The sequence below is a fragment of the Emys orbicularis genome, chromosome 16 (assembly GCF_028017835.1).
Source record: "Emys orbicularis isolate rEmyOrb1 chromosome 16, rEmyOrb1.hap1, whole genome shotgun sequence".
NCBI classification, from domain to species: Eukaryota; Metazoa; Chordata; order Testudines; family Emydidae; genus Emys; species Emys orbicularis.
This window is the reverse complement of record NC_088698.1, coordinates 23838974-23866125: the sequence shown is the minus strand read 5'-3', so window position 1 is coordinate 23866125 and position 27152 is coordinate 23838974. Positions and strand designations below refer to the sequence as shown.

Here is a 27152-nt window from a genome sequence, read left to right as displayed (position 1 = left end):
GTTCTTAAAAACCTCCAATGATGAAAATTCCACAGCCACCATAGGTAATTTGTTCTATTGCTTAACTCCCCTGACAGTTAGGAAGTTTTTCCTAATGTCTAACCTAAATCTCCCTTCCTGCAGTTTCAGCCCATTGCTTCTTGTCCTGTCCTCAGTGCTTAAGGAGAACAATTTATCACCCTCCTCTTTATAAGAGCCTTTGGGTATGTTGAGTTGTCTTTATTGTGCTGTAGCAGCCAGAAACAAGGAGAGACAGCACCCCATAACTAGCCAGCTGTGACGGGGTGGACTAAGTGCCCCCTGCTGGAAGCCTGATGGCCCTGCCACACCTCGCCCCAGAAAAGGGCAATAGGGAGGTCCTCCAAGTGGCCTAAAGCGGCTGTGTGAGAAGCAGCCAATCAGGGCCCAGCAGGTCAGTATAAGACGAGCTGCAGGGCAACAGCGAGTTCGGTTCCTCGCTAGAGCTGGAGGAGCATAGACGGTGTGTGGCTGGCTGAGGGAGCTGCTGGACCTCGGACGAGGTAGTGCTGCCAGAAGCCAGGGAGAGCGAGAAGGAGCCCTGAGCTGGTTGCTGGGACTCCATCTGGACAAGGCCCTGAAGTAAGAGTGAAGATGGCACAGGGCCGTGGGGAAGTGGCCCAGAGAATTAGAGCAGCAGTGCGACTTAGATAAAGGGAGACAGTGACAGCTGCTATCTACAGGGTCCCTGGGCTGGGACCTGGAGTAGTGGGTGGGCCCGGGACCCTCCCGCCCCCATTAGTCTCTGGGGGAAGTGGCCTGGGCATTGAGGCACCCCCAGAGGGGGGAACTGAACTGCTGTGGCCCAGCTGGAGAGTTGTGGCCAGAGGGTGAAGACTTTGTCACCAGGGAGGGAGCCCTGGGAACTGCTCTGTCCCGGAGCAGAGACAACTTGTGAAAGACATTACAGGGGCACTGAGAGAGACCCCTGTTGGACTTGTACCCCGGAAGGGGTTTTGCTTTGCTTTCATCACCCAGACAGACTGTGTGTGGCTCGGCTGGAGGGCTGAGTCATCAAAGACACACCAGAGAGAGAGAGAGTGAGCAGGCACACGCACTCAGCCAAGGGGGCGCTCACAAGAGGTGAGTGTGCCCTGTTACACCAGCTCACCATGAGCCATCAATGAACCTGCAAGGGTCTCATTTGAGGAACCACTGATATTTGTCATACATGCAAGAAAGCATCATTCATCCATTTCTTAAACATCTTGCTCTATTCAACAATGTGGATATCTGTCACAGTGTGCAGAAGGGCAAAGTAGGACTGGTGATCTGGCCACTCAGTCTCGTTATTTAAATCAATTAGTGCGGCAGAACAAATCACTAAACACATGCACAAAAGCTCAGACTCTTTGCTCTGAAGCGTTTCATCTGGTGTCACTCCTGATTTGCATAAGGATATGTCCGCATTGCAATCGGAGGTGGGCTTGCAGCTCAAGTAGTTATACTCTCTCTAGCTTTTAATCTAGCTAGCACAGCTGAAAACAGCAGTGAAGGTGTGGCAGCAAGGTGAGTTAGCCAAGCGAGTGCATACTCAGGGTTCCAGGTGGGCTTGTGCAGTCCATGTTGAAGCCTGTGCCTCTGTGTCTTCACTGATACTTTTAGTCATGCTAGGTAGATTAAAGCTAGCATGTATATGCCTACCCAGTCACGCCCCCGATTGCAGTGTAGACGTGCATTTAATGAGAGGAGCATCAGGTCTAGAATATTCCCACTACAAAACGTTAACATATAGGACAAACTTACCTTACGTATAAGAACAGCTGTTTCAACATATTGGCCATGAAGACTGTATCAAATACAGTATGTTGAAACAGCTGTCTGACTGTTCTGGAGGATTAATCTACTAAGTCATTGCTCATTTATTACTTTTTTCCCCCAATTTATAGCAATGCTCATATCAGCCCCACTAGGCACCTGGACAGAACAATAACTATAAAGTTATATGCATCATCTGAGCACATGTCAGTTAATGATGATAAAAGCTCCCCCACAACAAACCCCAATCTCCTCAAAGCACCTTGTAGAAGGTTCGTGCCGGGGCTCGACCCTCCTGGGCAGGAGGGGAGCCACACCGACTCACTACTGGTGCACCAAACAACCAGTTAGTTCCGGACTCAGGTCCTCTGGTGCAGGGGCTGAGCAACCAACAGGTAGTTCGGGGCTAAGGTCCTCTGGTGCAGGGGCTGAGCAACCAACAGGTAGTTCGGGGCTCAGGTCCTCTGGTGCAGGGGCTGAGCAACCAACAGGTAGTTCGGGGCTCAGGTCCTCTGGTGCAGGGGTTGAGCAACCAACAGGTAGTTCGGGGCTCAGGTCCTCTGGTGCAGGGGCTGAGCAACCAACAGGTGGTTCGGGGCTCAGGCCCTCTGGAGCAGGGGCTGAGCAAACAAGCAGCTGAGGAGCCCAGGCCCTCTGGTGCAGGGGCTGGGCAGACAAGCAGTTGAGGAGCCCAGGCCCTCTGGTGCAGGGGCTGGGCAGACAAGCAGTTCAGGGAGCTCAGGCCCTTTGGTGCAGGGGCTGAGCAGCCAAGCAGTTCAGGGAGCTCAGGCCCTTTGATGCAGGGGCTGAGCAAACAATCAGGTAGGGAAGGCCCAGGCCCTGGATCAGGGCGGGCACAAACAGTCACAGCTCAGGCCCTGGGATGCAGGGGCTGAGCAGACCAACAACCAGGAAGGCCCAGGCCCTGGATCAGGGCGGGGCACATACAGTCACAGCTCAGGCCCTTGGATGCAGGGGCTGAGCAGATACACAGTTAGGGAACTCAGGCCCCCTTGTGCAGGGGCTGAGCAACACTCACTTGGGGGTAAGCCCTGGCTCCGACACCAGAGCGTTGGGTGAGGGGGAAGCCTGCCACCCGTGAGCAGGGGTGGCAGGGGGGAACGCAGGCCCACCCACTCCACTGCGTTCCAGCCCGGGGCCCTAGCAGCGGTTACTGCCGCTGCCGGTCAGTGGGGTATCCTGACCGAAACACACTGACATTGGCTCACATGCATCTGCAGCCTGACCGGGGTCGGCTACCCCCGGGCTACTTCCAGGATCCCCCTCAGGGCCTACCTCGTCCGTGGCACCGGGCCCGGTCCAGTCCACCAGCATGGGTTCCTCTCGGCCGGGGCTTGGCGGCAGGTCCGGCAGCTCCGTGGGGAAATCCAGCCAATTGCACTCGGGCGGCTCCTCCGGGTAACAGCAGGGGCAGAGGGGTTCTGGTGCGGCCTCGCCTTCGGGTTGGGTGTGGGGGAGTTCCAAGGGCTCCTCCCAACGACGGGAGCGGACGGGCTCCGGCGGCTCCTCCTCGTAGTGGGCTCGGGGCAGCTCCGGCCAGCTAGGGCAACGGCCTCGGGCCTCAGAGGTATCCCGGCCGGGAGCTCCCGGCCGCACGTCTGCTCCCTGCGGTGGCCGGGGTCTGACTGAGCTCCGGCGGCCGGCCTTTATACTTCCTGTCCCGCCCCTTGACTTCCGGGGGGCGGGAACAGGCGGCGGTAGCTCCGCCCACTCGGGTGCCTGCAAGGGTGCTCCCTCTTCTGGGCAGGAGGGGAGCCACACCGACTCACTACACACCTCTTCTGAAAAACGTGAATAAATGCGCTGTGCAATGCTTTGTAACCTTCTCTCACCAGCTCTTGGATGAACACATCTAGGGACGGATGGCATGCAAGCTGGTCTCAGCTGCCACATTAGAATAAAAATGGGTGATGGTCTCTGCCAACCCAACAGGTATGTCGACATTGCAGCTGGGAGTGAGATTCGCGCTAGCTCAGCTTGCGTTAGTGTGTTAAAAATAGAAGTACTAACATTGCAGCGCGGGTGGCAATTTGGGGTCTCAAGTCCACTCCTTCTCCTGGGTCTGCACTCAAGTGGCTAGCCTGGGGCCTGGTCTACACTGCGGGGGTTGGGGGGATCGATCTAAGATACGCAACTTCAGCTACGTGAATAGCGTAGCTGAAGTCGAAGTATCTTAGATCGATTTACCTCGGGTCCTCACGGCGTGGGATTGACGGCCGCGGCTCCCCTGTCGACTCCGCTACCGCCGCTCGCTCCGGTGGAGTTCCGGAGTCGACGGGGAGCGCGTTCGGGGATCGATATATCGCGTCTTAACGAGACGCGATATATCGATCCCCGATAAATCAATCGCTACCCGCCGATACGGCGGGTAGTCTGGACGTACCCTGGGTCTCTGCCAGAGCTGCAACGTCTACACTGCTATTTTTAGAGTGCTAGCTTGAGCCGAGCTAGTGTGAGTCTGTCTACTTGGGCCGGGAGGCTTGCTCCCAGCTCTAATTTAGACATGTCTAAAGAGGGCTTTATAGAGCAAAATCAACATCCAGAATTGTCTGTGAGCCCATCCAGTCTATGGAACATAGAAGTTGTGTGTTCCATGCATGAAGCACTGTGAAGTAAGCAGGCCGCTGCATGCTGCCCAGCTGAAGTTTCCAAGTGGTCTGCATATAGAGCTTCCTGCAGTAATCCAATCAGGAGGGAACAGACTTGGATAACTGTAGTGAGGTCTGTATTTGAGGGGGAAAGGATGCAATCTAATTTCTGCAGGTAGATGGGGTGGGGGAATGCACTCTTGACCACTGTTGTTTTCTGGACATCAAGAAGTAGTTGAGGACTTCTAGCATGTGAACCTGAATAATACCAGGTGGACAGAATCACCCACCTCTTAATTGAACAGGCAGATATTTCTGCTGTCTCCCGTGGTGGTTTCCTTACAGACAACCAGGAAAACTTTTGTCTTATCCAGTTGGAGGGTCAGCCAGCTAACTCTCGTTCAGCCTCCAGTCTCAGCTGGGCCCTGGGAATGCTGAATGTCCAAACCATCTAGGTTGGATGCAAGGAGGGTGAAGAGATGCAGGCTGTCAGCATATAGATTACAATGCAACCGAAACTGTCTCATTGTTTCCCCTGAGGCACGTCCTTAGGTACATAATGGACAGGGAAGGGTGTGTAATAGAACAGTATTTTGCATTACTCCACACGAGGGCCCTCAGAATGCCCGGGCAATTGCACAGCACTACCCTCCTTGTGGTGTTAGAGAGAAAAGAACAAAGAGATTCATGCATGATACCAGACTTGGTAATTTTAATCATTAATAATCATCTATAATGTGCTACTGTCCTACAGAGTTGTGCATCCTCTGAAGTGCTGGGCTGAGGAAACCTCAAACGAAAAAATGAATGCCTCTGATCTGAATCAAGTGAATAACATTTTATGAATGAAATCCTATGGATTAATTTGTTTTTCAAGCATTCACAGACACAGAATTGCAAACTAACTCACAGCAATTGCCATCAGAAAAATCCTCCAGCAGTCCATTCAGGAAAAAAGCTAAAACCAAAACACCCTTTCCAATGCTTATATAATAAATGACTGCCTCACAGGCAGTATATCAGCAAAATCTTCATATTGAATTCAGGTCTGCCTTTTATAACAAAATCTTTATATCAAATTCGAGTTTCTTGCATGTGTTCACAAGTGAACAGCCCACGCAAAAGAACTGGGAAGATCTCAGATAAAAGTCAGTGAATATAGAATATTCCAAAATATGTTCAAATTATACTTTAAGCCTGATCCTGCAAATTCAGACGCCCAAATTTAATTTTATTCCCATGTGAAGGTATCACTATATCATCTAGTCTGACCCCATGCAAACCATGGTATTAAACATAGTGCCTAGCACAATGGGGTCTTGGTCCATGACTGGGACGATCATACATGTATGATAATACAAATGATAACAATTAATAGGAGTAAGGGTTTGCAGCTCCTGGTTCTGTGTGTAAGATATTTAGAGAACAAGAAAAGTCCTGTTATAGAAATGCTGCTGCAGAGGGGGAAGCTGTGGCATGCAATTGCTGCCAGGTAACAACCTTGTCAAAAGAAAACATTGTGAAATGCTCATACTCAGTGAATCTTAGGAAAGCTATGTCTCAGACAGGTGTTGTTACCCTCTGGCTTCAGACCTCATCAAATGCTTCAGTCCCCATCTGGCCAGCAAAGAGACTCATGCCTTGCATTCTGTTGCATCCATGTTTCAGCCTGCTATAAGAAAGAAATAACATCACCATTTTATTCCTGGTTCTTCTCTGTAATAGTCTTTGTCAGATTGCATTATATATAAATATCAATGAATATCAGAGTTCACTTAAAACATCACCTGAAAAAAAAAAACACCCTTACAATTATCCTCATGGGTAGAATAAAGAAAAAACGATGATTCAAATTTTAGATAAAAGTTACTTGTAATAGAATATAACCTCTAGGCAACAAGTTGACTGGCAGCATCACATTAAAAAAAATCAAACCCAGATCAACATATTTCCTAAGGTTGTCATAGCCCTCTGAAGCTATTTTCATACCACTTGAAGAGTTGGTATTTGTCTGCTTAGCTTATGTCATACTGTCTTTGAGAAGAGCAAAAACACTTCATGTCTGACTTCCAAAATTTACCCATCGTCAAGCAGGATAAAGTGGTGTGAAATCTTTGACCAATTTTTTCAGCATCACAATGAAAGGCTAATGCAGAACGGTGATGTTACATCATAGCAAAGGGGTAAACAAAATTCCAATTCCAAAATACTTGGGCCTGATTGTTACTATGGTAGTAGGGTCTTTAGCGTGAATAAGAATGGCCAGTAAGGCCATTTTAAATTACCAGAGTGATGTAAAAGGGCCTTAACATAAATGAGAACCAAGCTCTTAATCTCCTATCATCCCCATTTCCCAGCAACTCTCATCATCCAGATATACTTTGTCCAACCATGTTCTCAAACTCATTGATTTATCATTTCTTTGGATTGCAGATACTTAGGCCAAATTTACAAGACACTTCTGCCAGCCTAGTAATATCAGTCAGGGATAATTGTTGGCAACATTGCTAGTCCGCCAATACTTACTGTAGATTCAGTTATACTGGCAACTGCCAGTATAATTATTTTGCTTGTTGAACCAATATAAGCTGTACCAGCAGAAGTATTTTTTTGCCAGTATAAGCTGTGTCTGTTCTAGGAGTGTTCTACCAATATAGCCATACCATCATAGCTATACTGGAGAAACTTTTACAGTGTAGATGTAGCCATAGTATGTTCAGACAAATTAGTGTCATGTGAATAAACCGGTAGCTCAAAATTGTCATCACCTGAGGAAACGATTGCAGCTAAAGATCAAGTTAAATTGAATGGGTTTGATTTTTTTCCTACCGCCTTGCACCTTTTATATTCATTTACAGCTGTGGATAATGGGTGTTGAAATGGCACCAATGGCGTGAGTGGAGAATTCAGATTTGATAGGATTTTGTACCCACTTTGCATGGGGGTAAATGACTACACAAGGTAGAGGGTATTCAAGGATCAGGTCCAGTACCTTTTGATTTCCTTTCTTTAATGCACCCAGTGCTATACCTGCTCCTCCATATAGAGATATAAGCACAAGGATGCTTGACTTGCCAGATGATAGAAATTTGAGAACAGGATGCCTCCTTAATAGGCTATCCCTGCTAAACTGTGGCATAGACTGGGAGCCAGAAATTCTTGCATTCTAATCCTGGTTCTTACATCTATCCTCTTTCATGCCATGGAATCCTTCACTTTGATTTGCTCTAAAACAGTTTCCCTTTCTAGGGGCTTGTCTACATTACCTGCTGGATCGATGGGCAGCGATCGATCCAGCGGGGGTCGATTTATCGTGTCTAGTCTAGACGCGACAGATTGACCGCCGAGCACTCTCCCGTCGACTCTGGTACTCCACCAGGGCGAGAGGCACAGGCGGAGTCGACGGGAGAGCGTCAGTCGTCGACTTACCACAGTGAAGACACCACGGTAAGTAGATCTAAGTACGTCAACTTCAGCTACGTTATTCACATAGCTGAAGTTGCGTAACTTAGATTGATCCCCCGCCTAGTGTAGACCAGGCCTAGATGAAAAATATGTTGTTGTTTTTCTGCTTGTTCCCATCACTCTTACTGGAACTAAAGGAATATTTTGTTTAGTTTGGATGGAAGAGAGCGCTTTTGTGGCTGACAGGGCAATCAGGAAATTGATATTTTGGAAGCCAAGATAAGAAATCTTTTTTCATCTTTGCTACTGTCCTGTTGTCAAGCTGGAAAACTAACCAAACCCCTCCTTCCAGATAACATGTAAACAGGATAAAAACAAGATTAGAACAGTTTTAAAGTCCCTTCTTGGAAGAAGGCTTTGGGGCTGGTGGGTAGGATAAAGAATTCTGTTAGCAATCTTTGTCACAGAAACACACTGTGATTTTTTTAAAGTAGACACGTGCTTTTATAGAATAACAAGACATTTGGCTCTTTGCAATATGATGATTCTATCAAAAATCATGGGTACAATGACTTTCTATTTTTACTTCTTAGACAGAAACGTATGTTATCAACCTGCCTACAGTTGTCTTCTCGCTCTATTGTATTACATGCCTCCTTTGAGATGACATCAGACGCCATCTCAAAATGTAACATTTTACAAGAGTTTAATTTTGTGAGGTCTTCTGTGATTTTCCCCTGAGTATATTTGGCCATCTGTGGCATGGGAGTAAATGTTGTTATCATTTTTCACTTAAGAAAGGTAACAGATGATACTCAAGGAATGAAAGACTTACCAGCCTTTTGTTTGCAGCCTACTGTGTTTTCTTACAGTTTCTGAATTAATGGCTTTCTGTACAACTGAATTTCAGCTAATCAACCAATAAATGAACTGTCTGAGAGAGATGTTAGGCATTCACTGGCTATGCAAAGAAGGCTATTCAAGAGGAAAGGAGTAGGAATCTGTATTTGAATTTTATGGAATCAATGGCTAGAGGAACGTGAGATTTGTCTAAATAAAACATTCACCGTATAATTGTTAGAATAGACAACATGGTGTGATTCTGACGTCACACTGTTTCTACGTTGGTGTAACTTCATGTTCTTCAGTGGAATTACATCTGATTTATACCAGCATAGCTGAAAACAGAATCAGGCCAACAGTCTCCACAAAGATCTGGAAAAGTTCTGCAACTTTTTGAGAAACTATCTCCCAGATGCTGAAGACGCGTGGACAAATATTGATATTCTAAAAAGAAGGGACTGAACAGTTCTGAACCACACGGATGATATTGGCTTTTTCCACAGGAAACACGTATACAACATAGGAGTTCACTGAGAAATTCAATCATGGAAATCAGGAAAGTGGGACTTCACCCTGAACTTGAACAAAATTGAGGTCATTCCTAATAAAAATGGAGAAGAAAAAGAGATAATCAGATGTAGGGACATGACTGAACAAGCAAATACTTGAGCAGGTGCAAGGTGAGGGAGTCTGCAAAAACAAAAACTAAGAAAAAATCAGGCCAAGAAAGAATATTGGGAAGTGTAAACATCTTCATTAAATGGAATTTGAAAATTATCTTTGGGGTGCAACCAATACACTGTACAAGAAATCACATTAGAGGAGAGGAAATAATTAGTATCAGAACGAAAAGCCAGAGAAAGTCTTAGGCAAGCTTAAGGCAAACACATTGCAAGGAGGAAATTACTTTTAACGTGGATTTCAAAGGCTAGGAGATAAAATAGACAGAGAGAGAGAACATTTTGTCGCGGCATGGAGTGGCAAAACACGTGAGAGCAGCATACATTTGAAGAATGCGCCCCCCAAAAAACAATTGGTAAGATATGAGAAAGCCATTGAGTTTGCAGTGAATGGTGAAAGCTGCCGCTGGTGCTGCCTGACTGGCTACAAATCTACACTACTGTTTTTTCACTATGTCAGATTCAGCGATAAGCAGTTTTTTGATGTGAAGCAGATGAGGAGTGCCATTGCATTACACTGGTGTACTTCTCTGAAGTCAGAGTTATTGTTAGCAAAGTCGATCGGCTTTCAAAATTCCATTTTTTAAGTCAACACAGAAAAAAGGTAATTAAAGGCAATGTATGGAATATTGTCTACTTGTGAGAGCAAGAACTGGATATGTAAGGGATGTATACTGTAGTTCGGCATTATTATCATTTTTATTTAGTTATATTACAGTTGCACTTAGAGGTCCCAGCTAAGATCAGGGCCCCATTGTGAGAAGCGCTGCACATACATAGTACGAGACAAGGTGGGTGAGGTAATATCTTTTATTGGACTAACTTCTGATGGTGGAAGAGACAAGCTTTTGAATTACACAGAGCTCTACAGGGCTGGGAAAGGCACTCAGGCCTTGGCTACACTCGCAGATTCACAGCGCTGCCGCGGCAGCGTTGCCGCGGCAGCGCTGTGAAGCGCGAGTGTAGTCGCGCCGCCAGCGCTGCGAGAGCTGTCTCGCAGCGCTGCAAGTACTCCACCTCTCTGAGGGGAATAGCTTGCAGCGCTGCGAGGGAGCGTGCAGCGCTGCAGGCGCTGATTACACTGGCGCTTTACAGCGCTGCGCTCAGGGGGGGTGTTTTTTCACACCCCTGAGCGCAGCAAGTGCAGCGCTGTGAATTGCCAGTGTAGCCAAGGCCTCAGAGTGCCACAGCTAAATACAAGGTGAAACAGAGTGTTTAGCATAAGTAGTTAACACATATTCTAAGGGTCCATTCAAGGTGAAGTGGTCCGTTAACACATAGGCAGTCGTAGGACAAAAAGGGGGGTTAGTGAATTGCATATTGTTGTAATAAGCCATAAATCCAGTGTCTTTATTAAAACCGTGATTTTTAGTGTCTAGCAAAGTTATGCATCTAAGCTCCCAAGCTCGTCTTTTGCAAGTGTTGTGCAGGTTTCCTTTGAGGACGAGGACTGAGAGTTCAGAAATGCAGTGATCATCTTGTGAAAAGTGTTCGCCCACAGTTGATAGGGTGTTTTTGTCTCTTATCATTTTTCTGTGTGAGTTCATTCGAGAGCTCAGTGATTCTGGTTTCACCCACATAGTTGTTCTTGGGGCGCTTAGCTTGCACTGGCTGAGGTAAATCCCATATTGATAGGCATGTGTCAGACCCATGGATCTTGAAAGGTGTGTTGTGGGGGGCAATGATCATTGTAGCAGTGGAGATTTGTCTGCAGGTTTTTGCACCTGTTCTCATGGCAGGGTCTAGGGCCCGCTTTGATTTGTTTATGCTAAACAATCTGTTCCACTTTGCATTTAGCTGTGACACTCTTTGCACCTTTCCCAGACTGGAAGAAGAGCTCTGTGTGGCTTGAAAACTTGTATCTTTCACCAACAGAAGTTGGTCTGATAAAAGAGATTACCTCACCCACAATGTCTCTCTAATATCCTAGGACTAATATGACTACAACAACACTACAATCATACCTAGTGAGAGACAGTCCCAATCTCTGAAGAGGTTGCAGTCTACATCCTGATCCTGCAACAATATACAGTTACTTTAATATATGTATATATATTCTATAATCTCATTCTCAAATAATGTTATTAAGAACTGACTTTTTTTCTTCACAATTTATATGCTAAGGATATGATCATTCCATTTCCTAACACAAAAGAATTGCACACTTTACTGAATACAGTTTAATTATAAAAATAATACTAATCATATATTTTTTTTATGGAAGAGTGGTTGTGATTGTGGTAGATTTGGGAGATCTAAGTATATAGTTCCACATCTAGAGAGAGAATATGGCTCGGTTCTAAGATTCTTGGCTGTATTATCAGCATCAGATTAATTCTCTGATATTTTGAGGGATTCTGACAGGCAAGATGCAGGGCATGAACTCACCTTCTTCTTCTCCTCAGCATTTTCAGAACTGGAGAAGATTCCTTTTCCAGTTTCCTTTGTAGTCTTCAGGGGCCTGATTCTCCCTGTGCACTTTGGGTAGTCATTTACACCTGTGCAAAAGTGGGTGTAAAATGCTACTCTTCTGATTTGTCCCTGTTTTACACTCCTTGTGCGCAGGTGTCAATGAATCACTTGGAGATTACAGTCAGGTTGACCATGACCTCCAGCAGCTCTCCGAGCAGTCGGAAATCTGAGCTGTGAGAGAGAGAGAGCAAATGTGCCAATAGCTATTTGCTAGTGCCACTTTGCAGCTTTCTCTCTGAAGAAATGAACAGAACCAAAAAGCCTTCACAAGTATGGAACTGAATCACATAATTCTTTTTTAAAATATATATGTGATGCCTGAAGAAACATAGATAAAACATTCCTGTTGTAACTTGTAAGAGTGAACAGAGGTTAGCTGAGTTTTTGTGCCAGTGAATGGTGGGGAAAGTGACAGTGAACTACTGTCCTGCCACCTGCTGTCATGGAACTATAAATAGCTCCATTTCTCTTCTCTGAGAGGCTTTCAGAAATGCGGTTCAAAGCAAAGATATAAGAGGAACTGAGAAACAACGAGGAGTCTGAAAATTTCTGTCCCTTTTAACTTCAAGTTTTCAACCTGTTGATTTTTCCTTTTGAAACCAGGGCTGCTGAGGACTATTCAACTGAAGAGAGCTACTCGTTGTGTGCTATATAAATATTTCGGGCTGGTGTTGGGGTCGGTACATACTCCTCCAGTGGGAGATATCATGTCTTCCAAAGTGAAGCATGCGAAACTTTAACTTGCCGGCAAGTATTCTTGCCGGCAAGTTAAAGAAGTATGGGCTGGATGAATGGACTATAAGGTGGATAGAAAGCTGTCTAGATCGTTGGGCTCAACGGGTAGTGATCAATGGCTCCATGTCTAGCTGGCAGCCGGTATCAAGCGGAGTGACCCAAGGGTCAGTCCTGGGGCCGGTTTTGTTCAAGAGCTTCATTAATGATCTGGAGGATGGCGTTGACTGCACTCTCAGCAAGTTTGCAGATGACATTAACGGGGAGGAGTGGTAGATACGCTGAAGGGTAGGGATAGGATACAGAGGGACCTAGACAAATTAGAGGATTGGGCCAAAAGAAACCTGATGAGGTTCAACAAGGACAAGTGCAGAGTCCTGCACTTAGGACGGAAGAATCCCGTGCACTGCTACAGACTAGGGACTGAATGGCTAGGCAGCAGTTCTGCAGAAAAGGACCTAGGGGCAGGGGCGGATTAACAAATTTGCTGCCCCTAGGCCGTCAAAAAATTGCCGCCCTCCCCCGCCAGCTCACCTCCGCTCCCCCGCGGCAAGCCGGGGAGGGAGGGGAGTTGTGGCATGCTCGGGGGATGGCGGCAGTGGAGCAGGGGTGAGCTGGGACAGGGAGTGGTTCCCTGCCCCCCCCCCCAAGAGTTACTCCCCGTGCCCGCCGGCCCCAGCTCACCTCCGCTATCCCCCGAACGCGCCGCTACTCGCTTCTCCTCCCTCCCTCCCAGCGCTTTTGCGCGGCAAGCCTGGGAGGGAGGGGGGAGAAGGGGAGTTGCGGCACGCTTGGGGGATGGCGGCGGCGGAGCAGAGGTGAGCTGGGGCGGGCTGGGGAGCGGTTCCCGGCCCCCCGTTACTCCCCGTGCCCACGGGCCCTAGCTCACCTCTGGTCCACCTCCTCCGAGCGCGCTGCAACTCGCTTCTCCCTCCCTCCCAGCGCGGCAAGCCTGGGAGGGAGGTGGAAGGAGGGAAGCACGGCACGCCTGGGGGAGGAGGCGGGCCGGGGATTTGGGGAAGGGGCAGAGTTGGGGAGGGGGCAAGAGCAAATTTGCCGCCCTAGGCCTTGGCCTTGTTGTCCTAGGCGATAATACGCCGCTGCCTAGGGGTTACAGTGGACGAGAAGCTGGATATGAGTCGACAGTGTGCCCTTGTTGCCAAGAAGGCTAACGGCATTTTGGGCTGTATAAGTAGGGGCATTGCCAGCAGATCGAGGGACGTGATCGTTCCCCTCTATTCGACATTGGTGAGGCCTCATCTGGAGTACTGTGTCCAGTTTTGGGCCCCACACTACCAGAAGAATGTGGAAAAATTGGAAAGAGTCCGGCGGAGGGCAACAAAAATGATTAGGGGGCTGGAGCACATGACTTATGAGGAGAGGCTGAGGGAACTGGGATTGTTTAGTCTGCAGAAGAGAAGAATGAGGGGGGATTTGATAGCTGCTTTCAACTACCTGAAAGGGGGTTCCAAAGAGGATGGATCTAGACTGTTCTCAGTGGTAGCAGATGACAGAACAAGGAGTAATGGTCTCAAGTTGCAGTGGGGGAGGTTTAGGTTGGATATTAGGAAAAACTTTTTCGCTAGGAGGGCGGTGAAGCACTGGAATGGGTTACCTAGGGAGGTGGTGGAATCTCCTTCCTTAGAGTTTTTTAAGGTCAGGCTTGACAAAGCCCTGGGTGGGACAATTTCGTTGGGAATTAGTCCTGCTTTGAGCAGGGGGTTGGACTAGATGACCTCCTGAGGTCCCTTCCAACCCTGATATTCTGTGATTCTATGATTCTATGAAACTGAATTAAGGCCACTTTAATTCTGAATGAGAGTGTCCACACAGGAGCTTAATCGCTTTAACAAATTCACTTTCAGTTTGCATTAACTTTCCAAGTGTCCCCATGCAGGCAAGAGAGAGGGCCTTCTAGAACTCAAGGGAGCATAAGGGGGGGAGGGTAGACACTGCATCATCCTCTGTGAGATTGTAGCCTCTGTTCTCATCTATGTCCATCCAGCTCCACCATCAACTGAGGGAGGGAGACAGCCGGGAAATGACCCTGCTGCCTCCCTGACTGTCTGCTCTCATGCTAGATGCTAGCCTTTGCCCCATTGTCTGCTCCTTATGCCCCTCAGCACCAAGCCCCTATTGGACAGGGAGAGGAGGCTCCTGTTTGTGCATTGTATTGAAATGAAGGTAGATATACATTGGCTGGGCTCTGGCTAAGCTATTCATTCACATTTTGAAGGGCAGCATTTGTATTTGCATGAATCATATGGCTTCACTGGATCAAGTTGCTACCGTGTTTAGAGCATCCAGCAAAAGAGCTAAATCTATAGTAACACTTGTCCTAAGTGCATATAGCAAGCATCTCTCATCTGAGGACCTCAGAGCACTTTGCAGAACTTCACAACAGCCCTCACAAATACCTCCCCATGTAGGTATTATTATATACCTATCTTGTGGGTGGCTTATCAAGGTCAGCTAGTAAGTGAGAAGCAGAACAGGGGATAGATAGATCTATCTCCCAGGGGTCCTGATCGCAGATGCTTGCTGTAGCTATGAGAGAACGCTCCTCAGGGATGTGGACAATGTATATCATGCAATGTATTAATTTGTGTATTCTCCTATAACATTAAAGCGGCTGTTATTACAGAAGGATATGGATTTCTGCCCAGGTAGCAGTCATGACAGATGATGATTACACAGATGAGCAGTAAAATCATATGATAATGCAACCCTATATTTCGAGGTCTGTAGATTAGTGCTGGCTTTACTTTTCAAGCCAGTAAATTGCCAACTCTCACACTATAGCAATGATATAGTAGTCTCTCCATCCCACACAGTAAGAGACAGCTGGCTGAGAAACATTGAAAAGAAATGCTTCAAAATGGTCATCACATTTTTTTTTTTTGGTTGGACATGCTTTCTTAAACCAGTAGCGATCAAGGTCTCTGTGCAAAATTGCAAATGGTGGCCAGAAATTCAGACCGATAACTCCTATTATAAAAGCAGATGAGATCACTGTGATCATCTACTCTGACCTCCTGTACACAGCACTGGCTTCTAATTTTCCCCGGGGGTCCTCAGCCCCAGACCCCGCCCTTCTCCCAAACCCCCACCCTGCCTCTTCCTGCCCCTGCTCCACCCCCATCCCCGCCCCTGCTCCACCCCTTCCCCCAAGGCCCCACCCACCTATTCTCACCCCCGCTTCACCCCACCACTTCCCTGCCCCGTTCTGTCCCTTCCCCCTGAGCGCACCCCATCCCCGTTCCCCCCCTCCTTCCCAGCGCCTCCTGCACGCTGCTGAACTGCTGTTCCATGTCGTGCAGGAGGTGCCAGGAGGGAGGGGGAGCAGTTGATCGGCAGGGGCCGCAGGTGGGCGGGAATGGGGGGGAGGGTAGCTTGGCTGCCAGTGGGTGCTAAGCACCCACTAATTTTTTGCCATGGGTGCTCCAGCCCTGGAGTACCCATGGAGTCGGCGCCTATGCTCCCTGCATAACACAGGCCATAGGACTTCCCTGAATGAATTCCCATTTGAACTGGAGTCTATCTTATCATAAACTGCTTTGAAAAGTTATTTCTTTATCCAGGAAAGATATAAATCTTCCTGCTTCTGGTTTTAAGACAAACTCTAACTATTAGGGATTAGGAGAAGGCTTCCCTGGAGAGAGATTATTCCATATCAGCCTAATGTGAGACTTCTTACGTAAGCATGATGGCCACCGATGGAGACAGGATACTGGACTAGATGGACCATGGAAGTGAACCAGTATGGCAATCCTTGTGTTCCTTAACAGAAAAGATCAATATATATTGCTTTGCCGCCTTGGGGTTTCTGAAATTGTTATTTAATTGACATTTCAGACAGCATTTATTGTGCAAGGGTGTGGATTCGGGCCCCGATACTGCAATCCACAGCATGTAGGCAGACTGCAGCAACTGGATGGAGTCCTCTTGATTTCAGTGGAGTTTCTCTGGAGTCACATGGGAGAGGAGCATCAGGTCCACGATTATCATAAACTAAGTAGCACTGTGTTACCATAAATGTCCAACACGACAATAGTTTTACTATACTGAGAGCATTCCCAATGTGTTTTATAAAGATTACCAGTCATTTACTACTGCATACAGCTGGCATAAATCTACCAGATGACTGCTCAGATACTATGCTAGATAATTAAGCATGCTTTAAATACCTACCTAGAGAGATAATTCGCAATGGTTTGCCATATACACGCTATGCAGAATAGGCAATTTCAAAGTAAGAGACGCAACTTTGTCAAAGGCCTGCTTCCAAAATTATTATTGATCCCCTGCTAGATTCCTCTAGCATCCCTTTAAAGCTCCCAATAAAGTATCCAAACCACAGATTGGTTGGAATATCCCTTTATGGTTATTAATTCAAATGACCTACTCTAGGTAGTGGGGGAAGATGCTGAGAAAAGATAAGAAACAGCAAGAAAATTATTCAGAGAGTGCCTGCATAAATAGAGAAGAGAGATTCTAGCTCTGGCTACCTTTAGTTCTCTGACATACAGTCAGTGTCGTACAATCTTTTCACACGTCCTCTATAGCATGGGACACAGAATAGCATTGAAGCCCAAACCCAGAGAACTCAGTGGGTTTTTCTTCCATGTGGTTTGCCAAAAGCAGACAGGTGACAAGCTTTCTCCTGCTTTGAGAATTTCCCGTCCTTTTACTATCACAACCTTGAGTTTACATTTTGCAACACGAGTGTCAAGATGTTTAACACAGCTGGCTTTGTGAATAAAGTCTGTTGGGACATTATGGGCTGAAGCAAAACAGTGTAAGCCTGTTCTCAGGAAAGGTCTCTGCTAGCAGCAGAGGATACTGGTGTTTAGCTAAAACACAGGAGACTACTTGACAGGTTGCAATTACTCCTGCCATGTGCATCAGGCTGCTTTCTGAACCTCCACTTAATGGGGTGCAGATCGGCTATTATGAGGGTTTTTTTAAAAAATGGCATCTTGCTCAGGTCACATATGTGATGTTGTTTATGCTGCTAATCAGGGTTCACCTTTGGCTGCAGGATTTGCTTATCATTCCTGGATAAACCTCAAAAAATGACCAAATTTCTTTTTTTTTTTTTTAAATAACATTACAGGAGCAAGTTTGTAAAAATAATAGCAAACATCAGAAATCTCAGCTTTGACCTCCACGAATTTCACGATAAAAATGTCACTCTAGCTGATACCTCTGAGATCCTAGCACATGCTGTGTATAGTATACAAGTTAAGGAATCAGTTTCCTCTAATATATGTTTTGTTAGGAGATAAGACAGTAAATAAAATTTCATTTTGGAATCTATGAACAAACATGTTTGCTGATATGTGTTCGTGGAGATCAAGTGTTATTGTAGTGCACACTATAATATACATCTAGAATAATATTCAATTAGGCTGATATGTGCTGCATATGGGCCACGAGAAGAATCTGCGATTAAGAACCTCTCTCCCTTTTATAGTTTAATCTACATTAACTTTGTCTGCAGGATATGGCCTCCTGCCTCTCCTTCTTTGGGAATCCCAGTATGAATTAAATCTATTATGCAGGAAGACAAAAGTGATAAAGGATGACCTTTAACGTTGGCATGATAGCCTGCAGTATTTGCGATTTACCATCTGTCATAGTTGATCATTCTTAATAATGATACAATTTATAAAATGTTCACATGAGAAAACAGCTGGGGCCTGAGAAAGGGTAGAGGGGCAGGGATATGACCTTCTAGTGACATGAATGAATGTTGGGGGCGGGGGGCAGGGCATACAGATCCTTCTGGGCCTGATTCTGCCACCCATGTACATAGAGAATCATACCTGACTGCATAAGTAGCCCCAGTGGAATCAGCAGAATTATGCATGAATTAAGGTACTGCTCAAGGTGACTAAAGATGGCTGAATTTGTAATTTAATATCTTGCAGTCCCTTCACAAGCAGAACTCCTGTTGGTTTCAGTCATGGGCATGTAAGGACAGCAGGATCAGGCTCCCAAGTATGATCAGTGAATAATCAGATATCGACCAAGCTAGCTGCTCTTCTACTGGCATTAAAGTGTGAGACTGGCCACTTAGCATAAGGCAGAGTCAATGGAGTGTAACTGGATTAATTTAAGGGAAAAACCCCCTCAAAGAACAAAGAGCACTTATGGAAGATTGTAAATGTTTCCTAATGTTTAATAAACACATGATCTCAGTTGTACGTTTTCACCCTTGGGTGAGAAAGTGGCAGATTTTACCTGTGAGTCACAACAGATATGTGGTAGTGGAAAGTATAAATAGCTTTCCACCAAGTGGGGTTCGTTAATATGTATTTGAATCCTACAACACCATTCAGCTCTGAGGGAAAAGTACACCAGAATTGTTTTGGATTATGCTAATTTTAGCAAAGCATCTCATTTATATATTAAGCTTGCTTAATAGTCTTACATTGCCTTGCTCTTTGATCTGAAGCAAAAGGTGGTGAATAGTTTATCTAATGAGGTTAAAAAAACCCACGTCACAATCTGCTCTGTAATTTACATTTCTAAGAGGTGCCATTATGGGACTGGAGAATGGGTTCCAAAAGATTAGTTCCAATGTTACAAATTTCTTTTCACGAGATACACACAGGGGAAAAAATAATAATAATAAAGGAATGCAATTCTGCAGACAAATGTTTCAGCTCCATGCCTTCTTCACTAAAGACAATCATTTCAACTAAATGCCAAAAGGCATTTAGCTGTAACATTTGTCAGCAGAACAGGGCTGGCTTTAAGTTTCCCTCCTGATTTACAATTGAGTGTTTTTATTAGATTTACTGTACTGCAACATGTTTTGTTAACCTCTAAGAAATAAGCCAGCCTGTACATTAATCATTCGGATTGATATTCATCCTCATGCACAGGGCCAGCACAAGGTCCTCTGCATTACTTAAGCAACGCAGTGCAGACAGGAGTAGGATGTTTGCGGAATGGCTGCTTACGGATACTTGTGGGGAAGAAAAATGCTCTTGTGCTTAAGGCGTTGGACTGGACTAAGGAGACTAAGGGTTCAATTTCTGGCTTTGTAATAGACCTTGTCTACATTGGCAGTGATGTGTAGAGTATGTATAGCTATACGCCACAGCGCTAGATGAACCGCTACACTGATCTGTTGGCCAAGTACCTCCGCCACATGTGAGGAATGCAGTTCTCAGCCCGGCGGAGCCGCTCGGCCAGGCTGTGAGCAATGAGCGTGTATTTCAGGGGAAGACGCCGCGCTATGCAGCACAGCTGTTTAAAGCCTAATTATTTGGGCTTTTCGTATCACTCTTGTGGGTTTCATAGAGTGGGTTCATTAATATCCACTACAGTCATTCCTCAATAATCCCTACTCTCGGTAACAATAGGGAGTGTTGGCAATCACAGCTTTATCACGACTTTTGACAAGTCTCCCATTCATATTTCCCCTCTCCCCCATTTGTCCAAAGCAATGAGTTGTAAACATTTACAGTAGATGCACATAGGGTTTATTCATATTCAAATAAAGCCATTATCCTGGCCTGGAGTTTTGGTAGTTTTCTACTCTTCCTCTAGAGTATTTCTCTCCTTAGTGCCATCTAATCAGGTTTAGGTTTTAATTAAACAGCTGTCATTTGCTTCCTAGTTCTGTTGCGACCTGATGTTGTATTAAATTTTAATTTAGCCTAGGCTGGATAAGAAGTAGATTCCTTCAGACAACAAAGAAACACTATTAGCAGGTTACAGTTGTAATTAAGAAAAGCTCTGCTGAAGTGCTAATGCATTCAGGTACAGAGAAGGAATTAGAGATAAACACTTATATAATTATTATTCAGGGACAGAGCAGGCAATATGAATATGCAGCTCCCACCTGAGTTAATAGAATTCCATTTTTGTATGCCATCTATCCTTTTTTTTAAAAAAGCCTGACTACAGAAGCCAGACTAGGGTATTTACCATTTTACATCTGGGACGTTTTAGTCTCTGTGGTTAAGATCCTCAGCTGGTGAAACTTGGCATAGTATCATCAACTTCAGGGGAGTTCTGCCAATTTATGCCAGCTGACCTGTAAATCAGTGTTATTACCCTTCTGTAGATTTCAGGCACTGTCAGTAATAACCACTATAGACATGTTAAATTCAGGAAATGGTTTGTCTCTAACGAGCCCTACTACAGAGATATAAAAGATACCTACTTGAGTCTTGCTGAAATGTTGTTACTTGTCAAAGATCCATTTTAAAAATATAACATATATATCTATATCTTATGGACAGGCAATTAGTTCAGTTCAGACTTCACACTCTTTCTCACAGAGGAAATATATGTTTGGAGTCTGAAAATAGTTAGCTCGGAAAAAGGTCTTAAGACAGTCTACTCTAGTTGCATAACACTGGATCTAAGCATTTGAGATATTGATTTTATATCATAACTTTTCCTCCCAGTGAAGTTTATTTTTGTGATGCAGCAACCGCTAATCAGCACCGCGAGTTTCTCAACATGCTGAGAGGAGCACAGGGCAACACTTTATGTCAAGATCAAGCTAAAAGTATTTCAGAACATCCAAAAATAAACAGGCTAGTGATGTGTCAATTCTTAGACCTATTCTCTTGTCCTCGGCTTCCCAGTTCAAATGAAGTGTACAAAAGGAATAGAAATCCTTTTGTAATCTTTGCATTGACCTTCAGCAGTGCCAAAGATGATGTCAATGTAGCTGCTAATCACCAATTGTTTTTTAAAATTAAGCTCATTGGGCCCAATTCTCCTCTTGCTTACACTGGTGTAAAGCAGGAACAACTCCTGGTTATTGGTATAATAACTGGTGCAAAACTGACATACGTGAGATCAGCCAGGCCCATTAAAGCCTGCGAAGTCAATGGGAGTCTTTCCATTAACTTCAATGGGCTTTGGATCAGGCCTTGAGTGGAGAGTTATGTGGTTCATATTCCCCTCCCCACCGGAAAGAGTTCTCAAAAGTAGGATTATTCAGCTGTACTTGTGAATTATGTCCCTTGTGGGATGTATTTTTCTACCTGATCCTTTGAAGAAAAAAGTCCTCTATGGAAGAATGGCTTGGAAAATGGCATTGTGATAAAATGGTCCAGGTGAAATGCAACTTATCACAGGGGCATCACCTCTCCATTATGTATGTGTCATATGATATATTATATCTATACACACAAGCATATTACTGTGTATGTATATGCGTGTGTATATATGTCTGACTGTATATGATTTGCAGGTTGCTCACCAATGGTTTTGGCATGGATGAAGCAGCCCGAATTTGACCCTGTATGTCTTCTGCAATCTAAATTTTTTTTCCCCCAAGGTGATACATTTTGGTTCTCAGTCTTGCTCGATCTATAGTCCTTGTAAGGACTTGGCGGGGTTTTTGTTTTTTTCACTTCTGCTTCTGTCATCTATTTCTTTTACCCATGCTGTCCCTTCCTACTGGATGACAGCTGGTTATAAATGAGACTGATTAACATTAAAGAGTCATTTACTGCACAAAACATCTGGTTTATGCCTTACCTAATGTAGAACAAAGAATGTATATTTATTTCTTGAGGCCTTATTCAGGACAGCACTTAAGCATATGCTTAAATCCCTTTGAAGTAAAAGCTTTGAGTTAAGCACATGCCTTAATACTGTTCCAAATACAAATGGACTCAAGCACGTGCTTACATGCTTTTTTGGAACCTGATTGATGGCAAAGCACGAGTACACTTTGTTAGTTAGCTAGCACTGGTGTTTAGTACTTCATTTAATTCAAGCTACTTTTTGTAAAAGTTGCCCAATATTAATATTATAGCTTAGTTGCAAGTACTTATTGGTCATCTTCTGATGTCTGTAGCTTGTGGTGTACTCCCATTGCTTCCTGTTAATTTAGCTAGCAGACAGAAGGAAATGATAGTGAATATACCTCACTGCCTATGCAAGACAGTGTCAGATTTCTCACTTAAATCCAGTTCTGTTTCCACCCAGGCTAATTATGGACTTTAAAGTTGGATTAGTTGGAAAGCTACTTTTGGCCCCCCCAGTTGATAAACAAGAAATGATTTTATGGAAGTGATCAATAAAAAGCGAATGGATTTAAATCAATAAAAAAACTCAACCGCAAGGTGCTTCTAGAAACCCGAGACTGAACCCACACAAGCGTTGGTCGTGCAGTGCAGCATGATGGTCAGACTCTGGTTGCAAGCATTTCTTATTTGTAAACCACACCGAGCCTGTTGTGTAAAGTACCTTTGGAGGTTCTACTCCTCCATTCTGCACAGCCACCTACGCAAGCGGGGGACCACCGTAACAGCTCATTTGGGGTAATTAATCATGCTGCATCCATGCCAAGGTGTAGATGAAGGCTGTGTTAATGGAGTCATTAGCGTGCCGGCTCTGTGAATCCATCACAGGAGAAGATCAATATGGCTTGATGGCCAGTAAAATGTCTCCAGGTGGGATTTTGATGGGGAAAGATTTTAAAATTTGCATTTGGCATTCTGTTGTTTTTAGCGCCACATCTCTTTCTAATGTGACATGAAAATGAAGGTTTCACTCAAGCCTCCAAAGAAGGAAACCACTTAATAGGCACATCTTTTAAGGAGAATTTGGGAAGCAATGGGAAGGAGGTGGGAATCCTTTTATCATAACACTTGGTGTCCATATCTACAACCACCGACATAACTTGGGAGGTAGGGACGGAAAGATTTGTGTAGCTCCATAAAGATTGTGACATATGACCCTGTCTTCTGCAAAGCATTAAGAAGAAGGCAAAACAAACCTGATTTATTGCATCATGCTGGCAATATCTACTGGTGTATTTATAATTTGCTATTTTGTATTAGCAAATTACTTTAGCAGTGCACCTAATTTTTAAAATTGCAAGTCAAGGATGAAGGTCAATAAGCATCGTGACTAATTTCCAACAACACTGGAAATGTCTACATTGTGCCCGGTGGTCACGCTTATTTAACGTGCATCCCCTTTTTGTGCATGTGTGTGTATGTGCAGGATACAGAAGTCCTTAACACGGCCATTCTGACAGGGAAGACGGTATCTGTTCCGGTGAAAGTTGTTGCTGTGCACGAGGATGGTTCCGTGATCGACGTTTCAGAGTCCACTGAATGTAAATCAGCTGATGAAGATGTCATAAAGGTAAGGGGGCTAAACTAAGGTATGCAAGGTGGAGAGATGGAGCTTCCCCTTTCTGCCCCCCCCCATTGTGCCCCTGAACAGAAGCCAACCACGATCCCTGTCCTTGTGCTCTCTGTGGCAATTCAGGCCCCCAACTTTGCAGTCATGGAGTCCCCCCAGAAATGATCCAGTGTCAGTGTTCAAAAGGGCATTGGATTTCTGGAGGTTGTGCAGGGATAGCCTGCTCCTTCTGTATTGTGGAACTCAGCGATGCAGGTGCTGTCTATGTGCCTCGCAGAGAGGACAGTGTGAATCCCTGTATTGGACAGTCTGAATGCATGAACACGGAAAGTGCAGGGCCCTCAATGATGCTAAACCAACCAAAGGGGGGAGAATGGAATCATGGCCCTGCCTCATTTTTTGCTGGCTAGCAGATCAATGCTGCTGAGGGGGAAGCACATGCTGTCTGGTGTTATACTTGGGAAGAATCAAGCCATCATTCAGGGACCCTGGTTGCCATGCAGCCCTTCTGCACCCATTATTACATAAATAGTAAGAGTTGCTAGGATTGGTATATTGCCAGGTTACTAATACACTCCTGACCTTTTTGACCTTGTTTTTCCAGTCCAGAGCTTCTCATAAGAAAGACATTGCACTCTACCAAATTCTGAGGTGGCTTTGTGATGTGTATAAGAGTGACAAAATTAGACCAAGAGTGAAATACCGGTACTATTGAAGTCAATGGCAACATTCCAGTTGACTTCAATGGGGCCAAGATTTCACCACAAAGGACTTGAACTGAGTTCTCCAGGGATGAAAGACTACTTGCACTGATACATTAGGCCACCTGGTACACAAGAAAGCAGATTTTTTTTTAAATAAAAACTTCTTTATAGTAAGATCTATGACTTTTTAAACCACCTTGTCCCACCTACTGTAGCAAAAGCAGACTTTCCTTTCAAATGTAATAGGTTAAATTGGTTCCCTCTACATTAACACCAATCAATGGAGAGACAAAGGCATTGTAAATATGACCTTTTCAAGTCATTGATTGTATAACTTTGCCACTGTTGTTACCATATAAAACAAAGTCATACAAATTATTATTATTATTATTTTTTATTATGTAGACATAAAGGTAGAGAAGCATTTTAACTGGAATTGCGTGTCTATTATGTCTGCTTTTTGTTGGTGGTGCATAAGCATCAGATCTGAGTAGGATTATCTTGCCTTTATCCTTACTTCTATGGAGTTTTCAAAGAGTAGTCTTGGAATGGTAGTTGTTGGTTTTTTGCCTGAGTCGTGTGGACACAGCTGTTACAGAAGATAAGGCTCTACACTTACCTCTTCCGCAAACAGAGATCCCGTGATCCAAGAACTTTAATACTAACTACCTCTGTAGCCTTTGACAAAGAACATTCCTTGTGGTCTTCTAGATAGTAATTGTGTCTTCTCTAAATACATTTCCAGATCTGACAGACCATATTTATATGTTTTCTGTAGATTGCTATTTGAAGCACCAAAGCCTGTGTCTTAGTATTTTAACTCATCAGTGTAACCTTTTTTTGTAGATAAGACCATAGAGGTCTTAGTAGATAGTACATAGTTTGCCAGACAATTTTTCATGCTATCTTAGGAAAACAAGAAAATGTATATCATCAACCTATAATTCATTTTGAAGTATATGTACATGGATTTTCACCAGATCCAAAAATTCACCCTCTCGCCTTATTTTAAAAAACATGGAATGAGTTCATTATCAGCCATTGCATCTGGAATGTGGTAAACCAAACACATTCCAATTTATCTCCAAAGACAATAAAGGGGTGTGGGAGTTAAAGAACTTATTTTGTAACTTTACTGGTGAAATTTTAGGGTATCTATTGTCAAACTAGAGAAGGTGTTTGTAGAGGTGTTACTAGAAAAGGAGGTGTTTTCATCAGTAGCTTGTAAGTCTTGATAAAAATCGTAACCCCCCCCCCCCCAAAACATAGTTTGGCATGCTGCATTTTATGAAGTGAGCAAATTCTCTTATGCCACGTGTGGAAAAAAAGGAATTGTGCTGAAATGTGTACTGGACTCAACATGTGCTTCAATTCAAATTCTCTACATAAGGTAATTGATTAAAGAAATACAACGATGTTCTATTGTCAAGCCTGAACCAAATCTGAACCAAATCATAGTACATCACCCTCATCATCAAATTCAACACAATATTTTAGCAACAAACAATTTTTCCTGACTGCAGCTTCCTTAATTATGCTATCAGTTGAGGTTTTCACATTCCCAGACCAATGCTAGCCGGCTTTGTGCACATTTGTTCAGGTTTGCTTGTATTTTTTGTTTCACTCTAACCAGAAACTCCAACCCAACACTTGGGTTAGTGACAAAATCTATAGCCAGGCAACTTTTGCTTGCTTTTGTTTTTTTGGGGGGGGTAAATACTTAGCTCTCGTTTTCACGAACACAAATCATTTCTGAGTTATCTAACAGAGACCAATTTACAATACAGCTGCAGGGATGATGTGATGGGGAGGGGTTATTTGTTGTGCATTTAAGTAAAATGTTTGTAAACTTTAATGGCCTGGTTCTCATTTCATAGAATCATAGACTTTAAGGTCAGGAGGGACCATTATGATCGTCTAGTCTGACCTCCTGCACAACGCAGGCCACAGAATCTCACCCACCCACTCCTGTATCAAACCCCTAACCTATGTCTGAGCTACTGAAGTCCTCAAATCATGGTTTAAAGACTTCAAGGTGCAGAGAATCCTCCAGCAAGTGACCCTGCCCCAGGCTGCAGAGGAAGGCGAAAAACCCCCAAGGCCTCTGCCAATCTGCCCTGGAGGAAAATTCCTTCCCGACCCCAAATATGGCGATCAGCTAAACCCTGAGCATGTGGGCAAGACTCACCAGCCAGACACCCAGGAAAGAATTCTCTGTAGTAACTCAGATCCCACATCCCATCGCAGGCCTTTGGGCATATTTACCGCTAATAGTCAAAGATCAATTAATTGCCAAAATTAGGCTATCCCATCATACCATCCGCTCCATAAATTTATCAAGCTTAATCTTGAAGCCAGATATGTCTTTTGCCCCCACTGCTCCCCTTGGAAGGCTATTCCAGAACTTCACTCCTCTGATGGTTAGAAGCCTTTGTCTAATTTCAAGTCTAAACTTCCTGATGGCCAGTTTTTATCCATTTGTTCTTGTGTCCACATTGGTACTGAACTTAAATAATTCCTCTCCCTCCCTGGTATTTATCCTTCTGATATATTTATAGAGAGCGATCATATCTCCCCTCAGCCTTCTTTTGGTTAGGCTAAACAAGCCAAGCTATTTGAGTCTCCTTTCATAAGACAGGTTTTCCATTCCTCGGATCATCCTAGTAGCCCTTCTCTGTACCTGTTTCAGTTTGAATTCATCCTTTTTAAACATGGGAGACCAAAACTGCACACAGTATTCCAGATGAGGTCTCACCAGTGCCTTGTATAACGGTACTAACACCTCCTTATCTCTA

The 27152-nt window shown here is 44.6% G+C and overlaps 1 protein-coding gene across 1 annotated transcript in view; it reads left to right on the top strand.

Annotated features, from left to right (window-relative positions):
* TMEM132B (transmembrane protein 132B) overlaps positions 1–27152 on the top strand; it is a 254540-nt gene that overhangs the window by 168476 nt on the left and 58912 nt on the right. The window contains exon 5 of the mRNA XM_065417984.1: positions 23510–23653. Coding sequence (XP_065274056.1) covers positions 23510–23653 — 144 coding nt within the window. The remainder of the gene's footprint in view (positions 1–23509; positions 23654–27152) is intronic.